Below are 16,398 nucleotides of genomic sequence, written 5' to 3' on the forward strand. Positions count from 1 at the left end.
CTGCTGGTTTTTAAGTTGCTCTCTCAAGTTACTCTTCTGTCTTAAATGCGCTAGAGTCTATCCTTTCATCTATTAAGATTCAGCCCAAATTGTACTTCCTCCCAACTTTTCCATACAGAAGAAGAGACCTCTCTCTCCTGTGTGTCTACTTTGTGCTGTAAATATACTTCCATCATGATATCTACAGATCATGTTATATGTCATACTTAAACAGATTGTTTGAAATGTCTGTCTCTCTCCCTTAGCCTTAGATTCCCTGAGGGCATGAAGTATTTCTTTCTCATCTCTGAATTTTCAGAGTCTAGTTACAGAATCCAAACTTACATGGGGTTGGGCTTGGACAAGAGTGTTTTGAAAGTGCTCATTGGTGATTCTAACTCAATCTCCTGTTAATAACTGATCTAAATTATAAACTCCTTGAGATCAGGAATCATTGTGGCCAGCACAATGTGAATGATCAAGAAATGGTTTTTAAACTGGAATGGAAGCAGACAAGTCCTGAAATTGAGGGAAGAAGTGTTGGAACTGGAGATTTGGAGGCAGCAGAATACAAGGTGTGTGAAACTGTGGCAATAAATAAGCTTACTCAAGAGGGTCCAAAGTGAGAGAAGTTAGGAAGCCAGTGCTGACTTGTCACCCAGTAACTACAGAGGACTCATTTACATATGTTTTTCCATCTAGACTGTGAGTTCCTTAAGGTCAGGAACTCTATCCTATTCATCTCTGTCTACCTGTCGCTGAGCACAGTGCACAGCTTAGAACTTTTTACTAGGCTGTATCAGTGACACTAACAGAAGGAGGTACAATACTTCCAGAACACAAAGATAGAAGTGACTACTTTGGCCAGGGCAGTGGGGGGCCAGAAATAGAGGTTTTCAGAGGGACAAATGAGCTCAGTCCTGAAAGAGAAGTTCATTTGGCAGAGAAGTAGTTCAAGTGGAGGGAACAGCAGGAGCGTAAGGCATCAAGGACCACAAGGCAGATACACCCCTTCCATGTAGCTGGGATTCGAGTGCATGACACAGGAAAAATGTGGGCGCTTCAGAAAATTAGTCTGAGAGGATCAGACTGTGAAGGGCCACGGACGCCACCAAAGGATTTAAACCTGACTGTGGGGGACCAGAGGGGAGTTTTAAATTTAATCTGAAATGACCAGATTGACTTTGTAAAAAGGCAACCAGTGGCAGCACGAAGGGCAGAGTAAAGAACCAAGACTCGGGGGAAGGAGCTTCATTAGTAGCTGACAGTCCAGCTCACAAACCCAAGCAAGAGCTGTATCCTCCTAATGCCTCCCACCCGAGAGAAAGGAGCTAAAGAAACGAGAAATCCATTCTATAAACACCCAAGATTTAAGTCAAGCGAATTCCGATTTCCGACTCCTGCTTGGCGGGCTGCATCTGTTTCTTCGGGTCTGAAGAGGATGGAAAGTTCCAAAATGGAAATGCCCGGGAACCTTCTGTTCTACCTGAGGGGTTCCACTCCATCCAACCCATCACAGTCGCACCACTGCACGAGGACCGGCTGTACAGCTGAGCGCGGGGCGAACACCGCGGCACCTACTGAACTCGGGGTGGAATTGCGCGTGCGCGCCTATCGCGCAAGCCCCGCCCCCTTCCTTGAAAGCCGGTGGCGGGAAACCAGACGCAGCACTTCTCGAGGGTGCCCCCACGGTTCGGAAAGGACGTTGTCCGGTAGAGCCCTCTCTCCCCCACACTCACCCGTTCCCGGCCGGTCCTCAGGATCCCTGCGGAGCCAGCGGCCCTCAGGGGCCCGGCCGCAGCCTTTCCCGCCACCCGACCCGGCGGGACCAGTCCCCGCCTGCGCGGGGAGTTGGGCGGGCGAGCCGGGCTGGTCCATGTAACGCCAACCGAGCCGCGGGGTGGGGAGGGATGGTGGTGGTGGTGATGAAGTAAGGAAAAGGGAAGCGAGTACAGGTGCTGTTTGATCTGAGCTGATCCCCTATGGTGAGCTAAGAACCACAGCGCTATAAATTTTCTGCTAAGATAATAGGGATCAAAGCCCGATTAGAGGTAAATTTGCAAACATTCACCCCCCGCCTAGTCAAGTGGATTATTCCAAAGTCTCTCTGGTTAGTTAGAAAAATTAGGCTTTATTTGGGAGGAAGTGGAGAGTTGAGCTACAGGCTAGAGTGGTCTTCCAAGCTAGAGATATAGTTTTAAAGCTTGCGAAGCGAGCGGGCTCCTAAAAGGAAGAGAACAACAATAAATATTCATTGGTAAGTTGAGGATCTCCTCTGGACTCTGCTGAGATGAGTGTATTTTGCTGATGACAAAAGAAGATAGGGTTCAGACGAATAATAATCTGAATCATTAAGCATTTGAATAGAAGGAGTCAATTTTGGGGATATGAAGAGAGGTTTAAGAGATTTGCTGAAAGGACACACGAGAGAAAAGTGAGAAGACGCACACAAAAAAGGAAAATAAAGAAGACTATAAAACTAGGGGTAAAAGCAGAAAGACACCATTTGAAGAGTGTTTCTGATCCGGTCTAACGAAATTAAAACTCAGGATCAAAGCCTCTCCCTCCTACGGCCCCCCACCCCTACCTATGCATTTGCTCTGGGCACCAGATTTCCTGTTTTGACCTTAGGGAGCTCTCCTTTGGCTTAAGTACCAGTTGCCTGGAGGCACCTCTGGGTAAGTCTGGTAGAACTGCTAAACTATTTAAATTTTCTAGGTTCTAGGCTCACCCTACCCCTTGTTTAGATTGGGAGCTCACTGGCCCAGGGCCTGCGAAAGAGATCCGTCATACCAGAATGAACACAAAACCCAGCTGGTGGATGTAGACAAGTTTATGTGGCTTTACCCAACAGTTCAAATCCCACCTGCCACTTTTCTCAGAGCTACTTCCCCACCCAAGTCCCTGGGGCAAGCATCCCCAAGTTGGCTACACTCTTCCATTAACTTCTCCCAATTTTTTTTGTACAATTGCAACCTGGTATGGGGCTCATGCCTCCATTTTCTTTCTCCCTGCCCTCAACCCCTTCTCCCAACCCTTGCAATGCCATGTCTCCATCTGCCTCCTGTGAGGAGTATCCCCTGCTTCCCTGCTCCCGCATAAACCTAGGGCCATAAAAAACTTGACTGGCAGCAGGGTGAAGGCCAGAAGCTGAAAGGTCTTGGTTCTCTGTGCTCACCACAGTGGGTTGGGAGAGTAAGGTATAGGGTGATACCTTTTTTCCCTTCCCTACCTCTCCTGCTGTGCCCCAAAACTCAGACACAGCCACATTCACTCACATTCATACCATTCATACGCACAATCATACACACAGCGGCGAAGAGAGGTGGGATGGGGAGGAAGGGAAGTTTGCACAAACCAGCTCATGAATGCAACTTGAAAGATTTCACACAGCAAAAGGGGGAAAAAAAAAACACACATAAATTAAAAAATAAAGAAGTATATGTCCCTCCCCCAGTCGTCCAGGGGTTGGCTTAGCCCCTCTGAGTAAACCCAGAAGCTTCCTACTCCCTCTAGCCAACTGGAGTTTTCACAGGGCCTGGGTCTTCAGTTCAACAGGTTCCCCAGTGCCCTCTGGTTGTCCATTGGAGTCACTGGGCCTGGCGCCCTTGAGAATAGACAGTCTCTCAGAAACACTCTTGAGCCGGGGAAAGAGGAGAAAGTCGTAGAGGAGACTGCCTAGTCCCCCTCCAATGATTGGGCCCACCCAGTATACCTGTAGGAAAAGGGAGAAGAAAACAAACATCTGTACTTGGCAAATACAACCAGTGTTTGTTTTTAAATTCTAAATTGCTCTACTGCTTGTACCTTAAAACTTACCATTTCTTTTCTGACTCACCAAATTAGTCCTTTATCCCCCATATATATTCTATTTTTTGTTACCAGTTTTCACTAGTTTATAGATTTCTTTGGGGGGAAAAAGGGTTTGATTGTGGTAAAACACATGACATAAAATTTACCACCTTAACCTATGCTAAGTGTACAGTACAGATGTATGTTAAGTATATCATATTGATGCACAACAAACCTCCAGAACTCCTTCTTCTGGTCAATCTGAATCTCTGTACCCATTAAACAACAGCTCCCCATTGCCCTTTCTCCTGAACCCCCATCAAGTACCCTTGTACTTTGTTTCAGTGAATTCGACTACTCTAGACACTTCACATAAGTGGAGTTATACAGTATTTGCCATTTGGTGACGGTGTATTTCATATAGCATAATGTCCTCAAGGTCCATCCCATGTTGAGCCTTTGACAGGACTTCCTTCTTTGTAAGGCTGAATACTATTCCGGTGCATGTGGAGACTACCTTTTGTTTATCCACTCACTTGTGAGGGACACGTGGGTTGCTTCTACCTTTTGGCTTCTGTGAATAATGCTGCCGTGAAAATGGGGATACAGCTTTGAAAAAAATTTTTAATTATTTCTGTATGCTTGGCTGGCATATGACTAAATAACATAGACATAGCCCATTTTTATTGAGGTCTTAGTCCAGACCAGGTTCTGTGCTAAATATTTCACACATACAATGTTCACACTTACTTCTCCTCACCCCCGTTTTATGGTAAGGAAACTGGGACAAAGAATGACAGCGTCATTTACCATGGTCACACACCGGGCCAGTAATGTGCTAGAACTGGGCTGAGGTGCAGGCCCATCTGTACGCATACATATCCTGAGCCCTGAGAGGAGCAGGTTTTGACTGCCTGTTCAGTTGTCTATCCTCATAGAGCTAGTTTTAGAATCCTGTGGATACTTAGTAAGAAATCCCTGACCAACGAACCAGTGAAGGAACAACATGAGCAAGAGCTTCTCTTTCTAGCAAATTAATGAATTGTGCTCACAGAGGCATGCCAGATTCTGCGACAGCCCCTTTAGCTGAGTGCTAGTAAAGCAGTTAACATATCCAGATGGAAAGCAGGAACCAAACATGGAGCCTGCAGCCCACACCCATAAAGGAGGGCTTTGGGATCTTGGCCCTCTCCCCTCACTCACCCAGTGGTTGGTGAAGTTTCTGGTGAGAATGGCAGGAGCAAAGGAGCGGGCAGGGTTCATGCCTGCACCAGTATAATAGATCTGCAAAAGACACAGTCATAACTGAGACACTTTCCACTACTTCACCCCAGCTTCTCTCCCCACAACCCACATGACCCCAAGGGCTGGCACCTTGCCCCAGCCAGCAGTAAGAAGGGAAGGATGAACTGAGGGTGGGCGTTCCATAATGGAGTAAAGGTACTATGGATCCCTAGACAAAGCCCACATCTACCCCTGAAGCATACACTCCACCTTGGGGTCAAGAAGGACCAGATATAGAGATCACAAAAAAGAGGATTAGAACAGGGTCAACTCCTCTGTGCCGACCAAAACAGAGTGAGGAGGACTATGTTCATGTTTGACCATGAGCTGGGCAGAAAAAAACGTTAAAAAGTTGGGAAAGGTCTAAGGGCCATAGAGTCCTTAAACAAGAAGCTTCTCTCCTCTCCTGCTTACCCCAAAGAGGTGTCCCAGGGTGAGGGAGAAGCCAACAGCCAGGGCTACAGATCCCAGGCGGCCATTGCGCCTCTCGTCGTATGTAGCAAAGATGCAGAGCACAAACTGGAGCGTCAGGAAGATCTCCACCGTGGTGGCCTGGCCCACACTCACCCCAGGGTGCAACTGGGCAGAAGAAGAAGAAAGGAGGCAACTCATTAGGGTTGTCCCAATGTATGGCATCATTTCCCTGGAGAGGGAGGATGATACAACCCCCTTCATAGTAATTGTATTTGCTTCTTATTTCTCCCAATAATACTCCTACATGGTAGAAAGAATTGTACCCACTCAGGCAGATGAGGAAACTGAGGCCCTGTCAGGTAAAATAATTCTCCTCAAGAACCTGCAAGGAGTTGGAAGGAAAGCTGAAACCAGAACTTGGGTCTCTTGAGTCAGTCCAGGCCTTTATGCCTTCCTTACTCCTCCAAACTACACTTGACACACATGTGTGTGCATGTGAGCATACACTCCCCCCCCACCCCCCATCCCCACAACGTCCCAGACCCCTGAGGAACTGATTGGCCTCCGCCAGGCAGGGAGTCAGGGTACCAGGTTCGTCCAGCCCCACTTAGCTGACCATTACCGTATTAAGGGCTAGGTTTCCTCGGACGGCAGGCGGGGTGACACTGTACAGCACGGCGGCCCCAGCCACGGCTCCCAGGAGTTGGGCTGCCATATAGCAGAAGGCCCGGAGCAGAGACATCTGGGAACCCACAAGGAAGGCGAAAGTGACTGCAGGATTGACATGGGCTCCGCTGATGTGGCCCACAGCCTGCACCAGCGTAGCCAGGGCCAGGCCAAAGGCCAGAGCCACCTGCAGGACATGCAGGGGTCCGGGGGTCCAACGTAGTGAGGCCCCCAGTCCAAAAAAGACATAGAAGAGGGTGGCAAAGAACTCAGCAAATATGGCCCTCCAGAAGGAGGCTGACCTTAGTTCCCACATGGCAGGGGGGATGGGCACAATGCCTGGGTCCCTGATACCCCCCTGGCCTGATCTGGGTGGACAGTCCCCTTTATAGAGGACTCTTAATCCCTGGGAGGGGCAGGCTGAAGTGGCTGGTCCAGCCTCTTAACCCCTTCAGAGCTGCAGAGGGCTGGACCCACTTTTACACATCTGATAAAGCTGCTGGATTTTCCCCTCCCTCTTCCAAGGGAGATGAGCAGAGCTGTGGGTGGGTGTTAGGGTAGGGGTAGAGCCAGGGCTAGAGAGACTCTGAGAGAAAAGGATCAAGAACAGGGGGACCATCGAAGTCCGTTTCTCTCTTTGTGTCAAAGTTGGGGTTCATGGTCCTGATTGACATCTATATTAGAACATTCCTCAGTTCTCCTTGGAAGATCAGTCAAAGTGAGTTCACTTCACAGGGTATGAGACTGTGCTCCTAGGGGCCTTCAGTCTCCTCTGAGTCGGCCACGGGTAAGGGTGGGGGTGGGGGTCAGGAGTGGGGTCCGGCAGGGAAGTTGGATAACTGAAGAGAATTCTTTAGTTCTCTGGGATTAGAGGGCCTTTCCCCATTGGTTGGTTTGGTCTGGAATCTGTGGACCCTGCAGCTCTGGGACAGAATAGTTCTGCTGTGTCTGTTTTTCTCCAAACCCAGGTTCCCTACCCCCAATCCATGCCAGTACCTCCCTTTCCAAGCCCTCAGCCTGGCCTTGTAAACCACAAAGATAAGAGGAAGAATCTATCTTCTATGGATAGGGTGGGAGTGGGCTTGGGGACTGGGGAGGAGAAAAGGGCTTAGTAGTTAAATTTCAGAATCAGCTTATCCTTCATCTTTCCTAACTCACAAAGTCCTAGCAGGAAGTACTCAAAAGAAAGAAACTGAGTCATGGCTATGGAGCAATGCGAGGGTCTAATGCTTCCTAATATGGTCCTAATCAGGACCCTGGGGCCTTAAATCTTGATCTCTAAGGAAGAGTCTGGGGATGGGAGTGTCTAGACAAGCAAGAAGAGGACAAAATGGGGTAGAAGAGCATGGGGAAAGAGGTTCAGTTGTGTCCAGGCTGATGGGGGACCTAGTGGGGGGCTCTGCAGTAGTAGAGAAGGCAGAATGGGATACACTGGAAGGCTCTACCATCTCTACCCCATGGAAAGTCATACATGCCACAAGTGTTTCCCACGAAGCACTGGAGGAGAACAAAAATTTAAAGAAGAGGTCTGCAATATTGGTTCCCAGCATTGGACCCATCCAATATATCTGTGGAGAGAGAGGAAGAACACAGATTCGGGCTTCTTCTCCTCTCATCCTCCAATATCCAGCTTGGGAATGGATAGGAACAGTTATAGCAAAGGCAGAGAGCCCATCTCATCCACCCACATGTAGGAAGTTTCTGAGAACAGGTCAGAGGGCACCCAAGGAGACTGGAGCCCCCAATTTCATGAAAGAGGAACAATCCATTAGAGATCCTTGGAATCTCTTGGGTTTTAGATGGCCCACCAATATCCTCACTTCAGGCCCTGGGACCCTTGTTGCATCTCACCCAGAGATGCTCCCAGTTTCCAGTCACCTCTGTTGGCCCCCGAGGAGATACAAGTTTCATGCTGCTTCTGGGGAAAGGAGCCTGGGACAGGACAGAAAGTAGTATGTCATGGTAGTAAGAACAGAGACTCTGGCAACAGATACCTTGGTTCAGATGTGGATGAGAATACAAAGTGACAGAAGTAGTTAAGACTGATAGTGGGAGGGGCGCCTGGGTGGCTCAGTGGGTTAAAGCCTCTGCCTTCAGCTCAGGTCGTGATCCCAGGGTCCTGGGATCCAGGCCAGCATCAGGCTCTCTGCTCAGCAGGGAGCCTGCTTACCCCTCCCCTCTCTCTCTGCTGCCTCTCTGCCTACTTGTGATCTCTGTCTGTCAAATAAAAAAAAAAAAAAGACTGATAGTGGGAGTATAAATTGGGATTATTACTTTGGAACGCAGTATATAGCACCATATTATAAAGACGAACAAACATAGTTTCTGACCCAGGAATTTCACTTCTCATTTATATATCCAAGGGAAACTAACTTCTTCCTTCTTTCCTTCCTTTCTTCCTTCCTTCCTTTCTTTCCCCTTCTTTCTCTTTCTTTCTTTCTTTCTTTCTTTCTTTCATTCCTTCCCTCTCTCCCTTCCTTACTTCCTGTTTTTCTTTCTCTGTCTCTCTCTTTCCTTCCTCCCTCCCTCCCTCCCTCCCCCTTTCTTTCTTATTTCTCTCTCTCTCTTTCTTTCTTAGGAGACAGAGAGGGGAGGGAAAGGGGTAGAGGGAGAGAGAGAATCCTAAGTAGGCTCCATGCCTGGTCAGATGCTTAACCAAGAAAATTCTCTATACCTACACCAGGAGACATATACAAGAATGTTGAGAGCAGCACTGTTCACACAATGGAAAATTATTTGGCAGTCAGAATGAGAGAACCTGGGGCACCTGGGTGGCTCAGTCAGTTAAGCATCTGACTTTTGATGTCAGCTTAGGTCTCCTCTCAGGATTGTGAGTTCATGCCCTGTGCTGGGTTCCATGTTAGACGTGGAGCCTACTTAAAAAAATAAAATACAAAGTGAACCACCACAGTGATACGCATTAACAGGGAGGAGCTTTAGCAATAAAATATCAAGTAAAAAAAGAGTCCCAGAAGATTATACATGGCATGATAAACTTTTTATAAAATAAAATAAAATAAAATAAAATAAAATAAAATAAAATAAAATAAATCGGGGTGCCTAGCTGGCTTAGATGGTAGTGCACGTGACTCTTAGTCTCAGGGTTGTGAGTTCTAGTTCCATGTTGGGTGTAGAGATTACTTAAAAAAAAATCTTAAAAGAATCTAAAATAAAAATATGCTTCTCAGAACACATACAGATAAGATGAAACTACACAAAAAAGTAAATAAAGAATGATGAAATGGGATTCAGGATGGTGTTTACCTCAGGCAGGGGGAGCAAGGGGATGGAGTGGAATATTTATTGATTTCTGTGATTCTCAAGGCTCTAGTTTTTCTGTTACATGGTTGGTTTAATTGGGGTGTCTACGTGGCTTAGTCGGTGGCACACCCAGCTCTTGATCTTTGGGTTGTGAGTTCAAGCCCTCTGTGGGGTGCAGAGATTACTTAATAAAACGATGCTTAGTTTGTTACTTAAAAAAATAAATTAGGGGTGCCTGGGTGGCTCCGTTGGTTAAACATCCACTCTGATTTTTGGCTCAGGTCGTGATCTCAGGGTGCTGGGATCAAGCCCCATGTCAGGCTCCACACTCTGCGTGGAGTCTGCTTGGAATTCTCGCTTCCAGTTCCCTCTGCCCCTCCCCACCCAAGCTCACACTGGCGCTTTTTCTCTCTCTGGTAAATAAATAAATAATAGTTTTAAAAATTAGGGGAAGCCATATATAGGCCAATGAGGAGGGGATGTCATAAACAAAGGAATAGTTCAAGCCCTTGAAATCCTTAACAAACAACAGAAACAAACAAACAAACAAAAACAACTGGCTGAAGTTATCCCTACTAAATATAAATTCCAGAAGGGCAGGGATGTGTCTGACTTGTTCACCACTGCAAACCCAAAGCTTAACACACAGTAGAAAACAAATAAATCTTTGTTGAATAAATTAACATAAGCTCTCCAAGCCTCAGTTTCTTCTGGATCAAATAACATAATGTAGGTAAAGTCTTAACATACTGTTTGGTACAGAATAAAGCACTTAATAAAATAAATAGGAGCCATTTGATTAGGGTTTTATTAAAAGCAAAAGCTTATCCCTAACCACCAATTCTATAACCTCTTGTAGTAAGGAACAGAAGAGCAAAGTGCATCTAATTCAGTCCCCTTGTTTACATCAAATAAAATTATTAGATTTCCTTATTTGAAGCTATCAACTTTTTTAAACTTTTTTTTTTTTAAGTAATCTCTATGCCCAACATGGGGCTCAAACTCATGTCCCTAAGATCAAGAATTATATGCTACACCGACTGAACCAGACAGACACCCAAACCTCTTCTCTTTATTCCTCACCAAATATTGACTAGAATCTCATGGAAAACTGAATCCTGGCCCATTTCCTTTCGCATTGGCCACTTAGCTGAGTGACAAACTTCCAAATTCAATATAAGCTCTCAAAAGCTCACTTGAGTTTTTGCACAGATTTACATTAAACTAGAATAACTATTATTTTCCATTACCCTAGACTCTTGATTTTATTTTTTAAAAGATTTGGTTAGTTAGTTAGTTAGTTAGTTAATTAGTGAGGGTTCAGGATCAGAGGGAGAGGGAGAAGCAGACTCCCTGCTGAGCAGGGAGCCTGATGTGGGGCTCCATGTCAAGGACTCTGGGATCATGACCCAAGCCAAAGGCAGATGATTAATTGACTGAACCACCCAGGCACCCTTAAAGAATGATTTATTTGAGTGAAAGAGAGAGAGAGAAACTACATACACACAGAGGGAGAAGGAGAAGAGGACACCCCGCTGAGCAGGGAACCCCCACATAGGCTCAGTCCCAGAATCCTGGGATCATGACCTGAGATGAAGGCAGCCGCTTAACTGACTGAGCCAGCCAGGCACCCCTAGCCTAGCCTCTTTAAAGGCGGATGGGGAGGGCGCCTGGGTGGCTCAGTGGGTTAAAGCCTCTGCCTTCGGCTTGGGTCATGATCTCAGGGTCCTGGGATTGAGGCCCGAGTCAGGCTCTCTGCTCAATAGGGAGCCTGCTTCCCAGACCCTCTCTCTCTGCCTCTCTGCCTACTTGTGATTTCTGTCCGTCAAATATATAAATAAAATCTTAAAAAAAAAAAGGCAAATGGGGGGGCGTGGGGGGTAGCTGTGTCTCCCTTGAGGAGTGGAACCCAGGCTTCCCCAAGGCCCTGCTTGGTATGGGTTGGGTTCTTACCAATGCCGGTTCTCTAGTAGTCACTGAGCAACCCACTGCTGGGCTGGCTGGCTCACCTGCTTCCAGGCACTATAGTGAGCCACAGCAAACGTGGTGAGTACCTGCTGGATAGGGACAAACACTTCATGCCCAGAGATTGGCCTATGACTCTTCCTGCTCACCTAGATGAGACCAGAGGTGCTAGGACCAGAGTGGGAGGACACAAACTACCCTCCTGCTCCCAGCAGCCTCCCAGACCCCACCACCTATCTACCAAGCAGCTGTAAGCAAAGGATCTGCAACAAGTTACCCAAATTCTTGAGTGGCTGAGCCTAACTCATTGACCTATTTGCATCATACTGAAGGTAGCTGAATAAGAGGATGCAGAAAGCAGGGGGCCCTCCTCTTTTGTTCATTTCTTGAAGTCCTATCAGCCACCTGCTTTCATTACCTACCTAGTGTCACCCTACTCAGGAAGAGGGGCTGCTGCCTACCTGGATGACTAACTGTGCTGTAGCCACCTGGGGCAGTGCTAGGTAGAAGAAGACCTAGGCCAGGATGGCTGCTGTGCTCTTGGCAAGGATATAGGACACCTCCTGGAGGGAGTCAAGCCAGTGGGCACAGTGCAGTGCCAGAGTGAGGGCAGGATTTGTCTGGGCCCCACTGACCTCATCAAAAATCTGTGCCAGACTCACCACCATCAGCTCTTCAGGCAAGAGTTGAGGGACTGTGCCTGGCACAGAGCTCCCACTGGGGCACTGGCCCTAAAAACAACCCCTACAAAGACCAGGGTGCCTAGGCCTTTAGCCAGCAGGTCTCTCCCAAACCGTTGGCACTATAGGTCCTGGGGGAGAGGGCAGGGAGGGGTCGGCAAGATCAGGCTGGCTGTGTGGGCTGGCAGTGTCTGCTTCACTCTTTTCCTCACTGGTCTCCCACCTCTCTCCTCCTCTTCCTCTTTCTGTCCCCCCCCCCTCAATAAACTCTCCAGCCTCTTCATCCTGCACCTACTGTCCACACCCCCCCCCCACGAAGCACCTGTCATGAGAGGATGGGAGAAAGACTGCAGGACAGAATAAAGGAGTAGTCAGTGAATAAGCCTCCATTTGCTTTTACTGGGATTTAACAGCAGAGAAGAGGAAAAGTCTCAGTTTCAATAGGAGAAGGAAGGAGTCTATAGAAAAAGATGGTGGTTTCTCCTTTCTGCAGGAATCTCATCTTCTAGAACACCATTTCGCCAATCTGGTTCAGAGTCTCTGTTGAGTATCCTGCTCTGGTTTGGAGACTGCTTTTCTAGGTCTAGGTGAGTGGAGCTGGGATGAGGAGCAAGTGTCTCAGGTGCTTTCTCTGAAGAAGGAGGTAGCCAGACAGGGGAGAGCTCCACTCCTGTGACTAGAGAACATTTCGTGTTCTTCCTTCAGCCAATAGAGAGGGAGCTCATCCCTCAAACTGCCACCCCTACCCAGTCAGTGCTCTCCCCAGTGAAGCCTTAGACTATCATACTCACACCTAAACATTCAGTCTCCCCAACCTTGTGCATTCCCTCTCCTACCCATCTCTTTCTTCCTCTTTAGCCCTCCAACCCAGACTCACCATGGGAGGGGCATGAGCTTATAATGGCTTCTATCTACCAGAAGTGCTCACAGTGAAAGTAGGACTTATCCTTCCACTTCCTAATCATCTTTATACAACTGGGTTTCAGGAGCCAGAGAAGTGAAGAGGAAAGCTAAAGCAAGGATCTGGAAGACAATGAGGATTCCAGGGAAGGCAAGGTAAGGATATTTCCATTCCTCACCAGAAACAGAGCAAGCCAGTGAGAAGGTACCAATGCTGAATTGGCAACTGGGCCACTAGAATCTGCAAAGGAAAGTTCCTCTGAGGAATTTCCTGGGACTGCAGGGGATTCCTGGGGTTGAACACTTCTAGGATTACCCGGGACACATCCCAACCCATCCTTGTCATCTCTTCTGGTTGGCTTGGTCACTTTCTTTTTCTTTTCTTTTCTCTTTTTCTCTTTCTGTCTTTTTTTTTTTTTTTTTTTTTTTTTTTGCTATCACTCTACTTTGTTATATTTGGGGTCCTTTCCAGGGGTTGCCAAAATTTTAAATTCTAGATTCTCTCCCTTTCTTTCTTCTGCCATTGAGTAGGCATACACATGTTTTTGATTTTTTTTTTCCTACTAAGAACTATGGATGTGGAGGAAAAGGATTTGTAAAACAACAAACTTGGAGTAGTTACAAACTTATTTTAAGTATTAACTGCTTGTAGAAGTGAGCATCCTGGAGTCTCATCTATCTCTACACTAACTAGACTGAGTTATCTCTTGATTACTAACAATCAGCCTTCCAAACTCTTTATACTCCTGGGGCTAGGTATCCTAAATTTACTGTACCCTCTTCAATAAAGAAGGCTCCATTTCTCAGTCTCTGGGAGGTGCCATAGGAAGCATAATCTATAATATTAGGGAGTAAGTACATCTATAAATCTCAGGGAATCTTCAGGCAGAGCTATTTGTCTTGTCCCATTTCTCCACAGCGGGTCCCATGTGATTACCACCACCTCTGATGTTATCCACCAGCTTACTACCTCTCTGAAGCCAAACCACAGCCAGCCTGTATGATCAAGACTTAGAGCATAACCTAGGTCTGAGTTCAATAGAAGTATCTAACTTGCTGATCTTATAGGATTTTATGAGGATCAAATGAGATATACCCAGGCAATAAACATGTGTTAAGTTAGCTGCCTTCAAATGTAAATGAAGTGATTCATGAATTAATCAGATATACACATAATTTATGGTTATCAAGTCTTGAACATCCTCTGTGGCAATTACAATGTAGGGTGAATTGAATTGAGATGTGGTCCTGAGGGGCTGGGTGAGCATCTGTCTCTGCATCCCTCACATGGAATCTCTATCCTAACCCATATTCAGAATGTCACATCAGCATGTAACCCAGCTCCATTGTGTGGACAGTTTCATAGGACAAAGGCCCCAGCATAGCACAAGCCAGCCTAGCAGCCCCTTTGGCTAGCTCCTGAGGGCCCCCCTTCTCTCTTTTTCTCTGGTTATGCTTTGCTGACTGCTGACTCCTGGCAAAGTCCAGAACAATCACCAACATCTGAGTGCCTCATCCCTCTCGTGTCTATAGCTAAGAGCTCCAATTAGCATGTGGGTCAGATGAGGACCCCCACATGTTAAAAATGGCCTAATCTATGAAATAAGGTGAAAACAGACTGACACATCCTGTTCTTGCCTCCTTCTTCCCTTTTCTTCCTAGGGAGTCATATATAACTCCATGCCAGACAAATCAATGCTCATTATGGTTAGAACCTGTTTTAAGTACTTACTTAACAGTATATGTGTTATCTAAGATACTGGTTTTCACTAGCATTGCACCATCGGTTTATACCCTTCTTATTCTAGTTGACAGCCTCTCCTTAGATGACTTCATCTATTCCACTCTCCCTCAAAATTTATATCCACATATTTACAGAACATTTTCACGTGGGTGTCCTGTAGACACCTCAAATACAGCCTGCCTGAAACAGAATGAGGGATGTCTGGGTGGCTCAGTTGGCTGGGCATCTGCCTTCAGCTCAGGTCATGATCTCAGGGTCCTGGTATGGAGCCCCACATTGGGCTCCCTGCTCATCAGGAAGTCTGCTTTTCCCTCTCCCTCTGGCTCTCCCCACACCCCCCCCTCATTCTGTCACGAATAAATAAACAAAATATTTTTTTTCTTTAAAGATTTTGTTTATTTGACAGAGAGAGAGAGAAAGAGAGAGAGATATGGAATAAAAGCAGGGGAAGTGGTAGAGGGAGATGCAGGCTTCCCAGAGAGCAGGGAGCCCCATGCTCTGGGATCATGACCTGAGCTGAAGGCAGACACTTAATGACTGAGCCCCAATAAATAAAATCTTTCTTAAAAACCCACGAAAAAACAGAAAGAACTATCTTCCCCCATTCAAACATGATTTTCCTTTTGTATTCTCCCATTAAATCAGAAACCTATGAATCAGCTTTGACTCCTTCCCCTATCCTCTCACTCCCACCTAACCAGTCACCAAAACTCGACCCATTCTACCTCTTACGTGGCTTAACCAACACCATCTCTCACCTGAGGATTCTAGTGGCTTTAGACCCCATTGACTGTTTCTTTTTTTTCCCCAATATTTTATTATTCGACAGAGAGAGAGAGATAAAGAGAGATCACAAGCAGACAGAGAGAGAGAAGGGGAAGCAGGCTTCCCACCAAGCAGAGAGCCTGATGTGGGACTTGATCCCAGGACCCTGAGATCATGACTTGAGCCAAAGGCAGTGGCTTAGCCCACTGAGCCACCCAGCCACCCTCTTTTTTTTTTTTTTAAGGTTTTATTTATTTGAGAGAGAGAGTGAGAGAGAACATGAGAGGGGAGAAGGTCAGAGGGAGAAGCAGACTCCCCATGGAGCTGGGAGCCCAATGCACTAATTGATTCCGGGACTACCAGGATCATGACCTGAGGTGAAGCAGTTGCTTAACCAACTGAGCAGTTAATGGGTGCCCCCATTTGACCCTGTTTCTGGTCTCATTCCCTCAATTCATTCTCCATGTTGCTGCCAGTTTTATCTTTATAAAAGTGCCTGCAGGGGTGCCTGGGTGGCTCAGTTGGTTAAGCACCTGACTTTAGCTCAGGTCATGATCTTGTGGAGTCTGTTTTTCCCTCTTCCTTTGCCCTTCCCCCTACTCATGCGTGTGCATGCTCTCTCTCAAATAAAATCTTTTTTTTTTTTTAATTTAAAGATTTTATTTATTTATTTGACAGAGAGAGATTACATGTAGGCAGAGAGGCAGGCAGAGAGAGAGAGGAGGAAGCAGGCTCCCTGCTGAGCAGAGAGCCTGATGCGGGACTCGATCCCAGAACTCTGGGATCATGACCTGAGCCGGAGGCAGCGGCTCAACCCACTGAGCCACCCAGGTGCCCCTCAAATAAAATCTTTAATAGAAGTACTTGTAGGGGCGCCTGGGTGGCTCAGTGGGTTAGCCTGCTGCCTTCGGCTCAGGTCATGATCTCAGGGTCCTGGGATCGAGTCCC

General features: G+C 46.8%; 2 protein-coding genes across 3 annotated transcripts in view; both read right to left on the minus strand.

Annotated features, from left to right (window-relative positions):
* The window catches only part of TIMELESS (timeless circadian regulator), a 27,636-nt gene extending 25,819 nt beyond the window's left edge, over positions 1–1,817 (minus strand). For both annotated transcript variants that reach the window (XM_059403442.1, XM_059403441.1), the window contains exon 1: positions 1,719–1,817. The gene's annotated coding sequence lies outside the window, so the exon portion shown is untranslated. The remainder of the gene's footprint in view (positions 1–1,718) is intronic.
* A 1,214-nt stretch (positions 1,818–3,031) lies between these two features.
* On the minus strand, positions 3,032–6,451 carry MIP (major intrinsic protein of lens fiber). Its single transcript, XM_059403447.1, has 4 exons — positions 6,092–6,451; positions 5,470–5,634; positions 4,975–5,055; positions 3,032–3,694 (listed from the first exon to the last, which is right to left on the minus strand). The coding sequence occupies exons 1-4, from the start codon at positions 6,449–6,451 to the stop codon at positions 3,509–3,511; spliced, it is 792 nt and encodes a 263-aa protein (XP_059259430.1). The 3' UTR covers positions 3,032–3,508.
* Positions 6,452–16,398: the final 9,947 nt, after the last annotated feature.

The sequence above is a fragment of the Mustela nigripes genome, chromosome 6, assembly GCF_022355385.1.
Source record: "Mustela nigripes isolate SB6536 chromosome 6, MUSNIG.SB6536, whole genome shotgun sequence".
Lineage (NCBI taxonomy): Eukaryota > Metazoa > Chordata > Mammalia > Carnivora > Mustelidae > Mustela > Mustela nigripes.

Bases quoted from the DNA above. Each gene is read 5' to 3' on its own strand.
- MIP (XM_059403447.1), bottom strand. From the start codon at position 6,451: ATGTGGGAACTAAGGTCAGCCTCCTTCTGGAGGGCCATATTTGCTGAG. The intron at 5,635-6,091 runs GTAATGGTCAGC...TCTTCTGCCCAG, and splicing joins GAAACCTAGCCCTTAATACG to TTGCACCCTGGGGTGAGTGT. The intron at 3,695-4,974 runs GTGAGTGAGGGG...CTTTTCCTACAG, and splicing joins GAAACTTCACCAACCACTGG to GTATACTGGGTGGGCCCAAT.